Raw genomic sequence first — 5,442 nt, 5'->3', positions numbered from 1 at the left:
TCCAAACTTAAACTGTTGCTTGTCCTCAAGCAACTAGATAAATAAAATAGGATGAAAGGAAATTAAGAAGTAATAATATCTCAGAGTTTTTTTTTTAATTGGAGCTCAGATTCTTATTAGATTGCTGGTGGGCAATATGGAATGCCCAATGAAATAGGATGAATCATCACTGCTCTTTTAACAGTAACTTCAGAACGGTTGCTGGTGGGCAATATGGAATGCCCAATGAAATCCAGCCAGCCTCTGGCAGCTGGTTTGAGATCTTCTCTTTTGAGTTGATTTGGGATGCCAGTTGTGCTGGTGGTCCACCTGGCTTCAGGGATGCATATATCCTCTAGAATCTTGTCCAGGCCTTTGTTTACCCTCATCATTCTCCTATTAAAGGAGTCTGGGTCATCTTTTAGTTGAGGAAGCTTAAAGATCTCCCTGATTTTGTCAGTATGGGTGTGAATAATCTTTCTTCTGACTAAGGTCCGATGATCATAGAGGGTAGCTCCAATTATTCTTTGCCTGTCTGTCTGCCATAGATTTGCATAGAACTCCTGAACCATATTCCTTCCCACTTTCGTTTCAGGATTAGCTAGGATTTCCCAGTTCCTGTGTCGAATTTGTTCTTGGATCTCCGGATATTCATCTTCTTTCAGATCGAACTTGACTTCCGGGATCACTGAACTTAGACTCATTATTTTGTAGTAATGGTCTGAATGTTCTTTAGTTAAGAACTTCCCTTGATTCCAAAGTGGTTTTGGAATATTCTCTTTCTTACCTCTTGGGTTGGGTTGTTTTCCTTTAGGGGTCATGATCAAAGTGAGTATGTTTTTGTGATCACGGATAAGCACACCAAACTTAGAGGTTTGCTTGTCCTCAAGCAAAAGAAAAGAGAGAAGAGGGATAGAAGGAGAGCAGGTGTGGAATGGTGGATGAGGAGAGGGGTGCCGAAAGTGAATTTAAAGGGAGGGGGTGGGTTTTCGAAAATAAGAAAGGATATAGGATAAAAGATATGATTTATAAAAGATAAATATGACAAGAAATGGGTATAATTTAAAAAGATATGAATGATATTTAAAAATAAATTTGAAATTTATAATTTGAAAAATATTTTAAAAGATAATTAAGTTTGAAAAGAAATTGGAAAAAGAGTTGGATTGGATTGGAAAAAGCTTTATGTTTATGTATGAAGCTATATTATTTTTGAAAAAGGGATTTTAGAAATTAGGGTTCTTAGAAAACTATTTTGATTTGAAGGATGACACACTACAAGAAAAATACCCATTCAGCCACACTTTTTTTAAGCTACATTTAAAAAGCGTAACCTATTCATAGAATAGGCTACGCTTTTTTCAGTGATGCCTTTTTATAAGAGAAAAGGAAACACAATTTTGGCATCATTTAAAAAGTGTAGCCTTAAGTATTATAGAAATCACTTAAAAAGCGTAGCCGTATGTTAATATTTATGGGTCCACTTTTTGTATCTAATGGAACGCTTTTAAAGAGTAGCCTATTTATTAAGTTTTGGATACACTTCAAAAGTGATGCCTAATGTATCTAAAGCAAAAGATTTGACACTTAATAAATTTTTTTCCTCAGTTTTCGAAAGCAAAACTCAAACACTTAATGAAATTTTTGTCCCTCCAAATCCAAAACCCAGACTTAGCCTTCATCTCGATCCCTCCAAATCCAAAGCTCACCATCGAAGAAACACTCTCGCTACAGAAACCCTCTCACCCACCACTCACCGTCGCTTCTCTTCGCCCTCCTCCTCGTCGCTGTGCCGCCCTTACCATCGTCTTCTCGTCGCTGCGCCGCCCTTACCTTCGCCAACCCTGTCGCGCACAACTCTCACCTTCGCCATTCTTACCGTCGCTGTTGACCGTCGCCACCCAGTAACCACTCACCGTTCACCATCGTCGCTCATCACCTTTGCCATTGTCACCACTGCACAGACCATCGCTCTTCTTCGCCGTTCTGCACAAATCATCGCTGCGCCACCCTCACCATCGTCATCTCCGTGCTTCTCATCATCGTCATCTCCGTGTTGATTATGTATGTATTGATTTCTATTTGGTTCTGAAATTTCAGAGGTTTAGGGTTCCGATTTTAGGGGTTTTAATTTAGGGGTTTTAATCTGTGAAATATGGGTTTTAATTTGGGGGTTTTATGAATTGATGAAGCTGCGTGGTTTAACAGATTAATGAGTATTGTTAGATTATTTGTTAATGAAGCTGCGTTGTTTAACCTTCTGATAAAGAATAGAATAGTGTCCTTACAGTGATTTTTCTTAGTGATTTTTCAAAGGATCATATCAATTCTAGTGACCTGTATTATATGCAATGCTACTAACAATTTTCCACAAGCCAAGAAAATCTGGGTTTGCGTATGCTTGTCATTGTTATTAATTTATTTATTATGTCTAATTTGATTTATTTATTTCAAGTTCATAAATCTGGGTGAGTTTATGATATATTTAATTCAGCTAGTTCTTTCGCCACTGAATGATTCTGTGAAAAATCACAATTCAAGATGAATAATATAAACTTAGCTATTCTTCAATTGGGACAAGGTTTGAAGGCTTATGCTTATATCTTGAGTGCTATCCATTTCTATAAACACAGCCTGCAGATTCCCATAGATTTCTGATTTGCTGGCTTTCTGCTTTATGCTTTCTTTGGCACTTTTAACCATATTTCTTCTTATCAACTATAATTAAAAATTATAATATCAAATCTCAGATTCATTCATAAGACTTGCCGCTACCGATTCCAAATTCCAATGCTCATTTACCTACCTGTTTATTGAGAACAGCCAGGCTCTTGGTGTGCAAGAGTGAAGAAAATTCCTCAGTGAACTAATAAAGCCACTAAATCAAACTTTGGGGCCTTTTTAATTAGTAATAATAGGAGTATTCCTTTTAGTCATTTTTTTAGTACTTTGTGTTTGCTTTCTCAGATTTTACCTATGATTCAGTTTTGTCTTTTAAATTTCAATTCATGAAAATTAATTTCTGTGAGTAAATTTGGTTTCTTTCGCATTAGAATGTGAAACCAGTTTCTGCAAATTGGTTTATAAATATACATATTGAAAAATAGTGGTTTTGCAGAATCTTGTGTCTTTCAAGTGGGATTGATTGAAAATTTTTGGTACCCTTTCAAGCAGAATCTTACATCTCTAATTTATGTTGTTATTACTTGAGTTTTCTTTTTTAATTATTATAGTTAACTTGTTATTACTGTGATTCGATCACTTGTAGGCCAAACTCACTAAGCTTCCCAAGAACCTTATGGCAAAGGTTTCTACTATGAAGAATACAGAGCAGGTGCACACTTTTATCTGATGCAGGGTAGTGGATGACTGCAAAAACAAGTTTCTAGTGTGTGTAATGCTGGTTGTTTTGCTTTTCAAATTGCAGATTTTAGAGCAACTTCCTCGGGTGATATCATCTTTGGATGCATATATGGATAATGGATTGCAAAAGTTAGAACTTCCTCTTATCTGATTGGCTATACTTACATGTTTAGAAATTGGAACCTCCTTTTTAATCTATGTTTGATTTTTCTCAACTAGAATCAAATTCTTGTCTCTAGAATCAATTTGGATCGAAGTGAAAATTTTTACTGTGTTAGAATTACATTGAGAGGAAGTAGCAGACATAAAAACCAGTTATGTTAGAATTAATTATACCTAAAATCAATTATACAAAATTGTATTTTGACAATGTTGCTTGTGTGGTTTTATGAGCTTCACTGATGTGATAAATTGCTAATTATAGGTGATAACCCGCTAGCAAGTGCAAGTAAACCTCGTTCAAAGTCAGGAGGGAGCTGACTGAAGCTTAAGAGGGAGCTGCGTTTCACTCACCCAACTGTTCTTCGAGTTTCTCAAGTACTAATGGGGACTATTATTCATTTGTCTAGAGTAGTTTACTGATTTCATGTTAATTATTTTTGTTGCATGTGGATTATATATGATGCAGTATTTTCGTGGCTCATGGCAATTTATCAACTATTGTCAACTGTTGAGCTTCATGTTCCTAAATATTCCTATCATTGAATTTAGCATTTCAAAGTTTGTTTTTTCTCTGAGACTGTGCCAACTGGAGTTAAAATTTGAGTGAAGCAAAAGGAACATATTTGTTCTTTATCTTACCTTTTGATAAAGAATAGAATAGTGTCCTTATGTTTATCAATTTGCCTGGTTTTTATTTTTGACATTAACTCCACCTTAAACAATTTTGATACTCACTTATTCACTTACAAAATCCACCAATATCATGGTTTTGCAGATTGACAAAGAGCTTCTTCCGGAAGTGGTTAAAATGGGATTTGACAGAAATCAATTGGTTGAATTTTTATGCAACAGGATCCAAAATGAGGTTTGTGCCCTTCATTCTCTCCTCTCATGTCTTCTTGATTGTCTCTTATTATTATCTATATATTTCTGGTACTGTGGCAAACTACTTGTTATTGGATAACTGGTTCCATGTTTCTAGTGGCTATCTTGGAGCTGAGTTTCAAGAGACTATGGTTGACTCTTTACCTTAGATAGTTGACTCTTTTAAGTCTTAATGGATCTAATAATATCTCTTCCTCTGCTCAATATCTCCCACTTATTTATTTATTTTCATGTGGTTTTGTTGTTACCATGTTTGGTTAATGTGAGTGTTGAGCTGAAAAAGAGTAATGTCTGTGTTCTTTTAGCAATTAACTAATGTTGTTGGGACCCTTCATTTTTAATATTTTCCTTTAATTTTTCAATATGAAGTGAATGACCCTTTTTGCTTTGTGAACATGGAGGTTACTAAGGAAGAGCTTAATGCAAAAATGAGAGAAAAAAGTTTCCAACTTTTGGTCTGAAAAAAACCATGCAAAGTTTCCAACATGTTTGTGTTTTGTTTTGTGGCAGATGGGGCTAGTGATGATTTGTTTAAAGAGCTATGGAGGCTGTGCAGGGCCATTAATGAATGTTCCTTGTGTTCAAGACAGAGTTTTCTATTTCCCTCAGGGTCACATTGAATTGGTATGATATACACTTCTTTACCTTGTTTCTGATTTTGTTTGTGAATTTCATTTTTTTCTATTTTTGTGCTATGTATGCTTTCAAATTTAAGCCTTAAGGGGTTTAGTAAGTGTTATATAATTTTGATTTTTTTCTTTTGTAGTTGCCAGAACCTACAGAACAATATTTGAGGCAGATGAAGAACCAGAAATCTCCCAAATACGATCTTCCCGTCAAAGATCTTATGTCGTGTTATCGATGTTAAGTGTCTGGTAATGTTTATCTTTTTTTGGTTCCTTATGTTGTGTTATATGTTCTTGATTGGTAATGTTTATCTAATAATTCTCAGTCCTGGTATTATTAGAATATATATATATAGAAAATAAAAAAAAACAATGAGGGACCTAAGGCTACACTTATATACAGTAGCTATAGTATACAAAAAAAAAA

The 5,442-nt window shown here is 35.0% G+C and overlaps 1 protein-coding gene and 1 long non-coding RNA gene across 2 annotated transcripts; both read left to right on the top strand.

Moving 5' to 3' along the window:
• The first annotated feature begins 1,550 nt into the window (after positions 1–1,550).
• On the top strand, positions 1,551–3,876 carry LOC107493654 (uncharacterized). Its single transcript, XR_001593040.3, has 4 exons — positions 1,551–2,043; positions 3,248–3,313; positions 3,407–3,471; positions 3,767–3,876. It is a non-coding gene; the product is annotated as an uncharacterized LOC107493654 (long non-coding RNA).
• Positions 3,877–3,918: 42 nt separating this feature from the next.
• Positions 3,919–5,257, top strand: LOC110273166 (auxin response factor 24-like). The gene is made up of 3 exons (XM_021126008.2): positions 3,919–4,369; positions 4,900–5,013; positions 5,156–5,257. Exons 1-3 carry the CDS (start codon positions 4,268–4,270, stop codon positions 5,255–5,257), a joined length of 318 nt encoding a protein of 105 aa, XP_020981667.1. The 5' UTR covers positions 3,919–4,267.
• Positions 5,258–5,442: the final 185 nt, after the last annotated feature.

Source organism: Arachis duranensis, chromosome 6, assembly GCF_000817695.3.
Source record: "Arachis duranensis cultivar V14167 chromosome 6, aradu.V14167.gnm2.J7QH, whole genome shotgun sequence".
NCBI classification, from domain to species: Eukaryota; Viridiplantae; Streptophyta; class Magnoliopsida; order Fabales; family Fabaceae; genus Arachis; species Arachis duranensis.
Note: the sequence above shows the minus strand (reverse complement) of the source record. Positions and strands in the feature narration are given on the sequence as shown.

Coding starts and splice junctions, on each gene's coding strand:
- LOC110273166 (XM_021126008.2), top strand. CDS start 4,268: ATGGTTTTGCAGATTGACAAAGAGCTTCTTCCGGAAGTGGTTAAAATG. Junction 4,370..4,899: donor GCAACAGGATCCAAAATGAG/GTTTGTGCCCTT, acceptor GTTTTGTGGCAG/ATGGGGCTAGTGATGATTTG. Junction 5,014..5,155: donor CTCAGGGTCACATTGAATTG/GTATGATATACA, acceptor TTTCTTTTGTAG/TTGCCAGAACCTACAGAACA.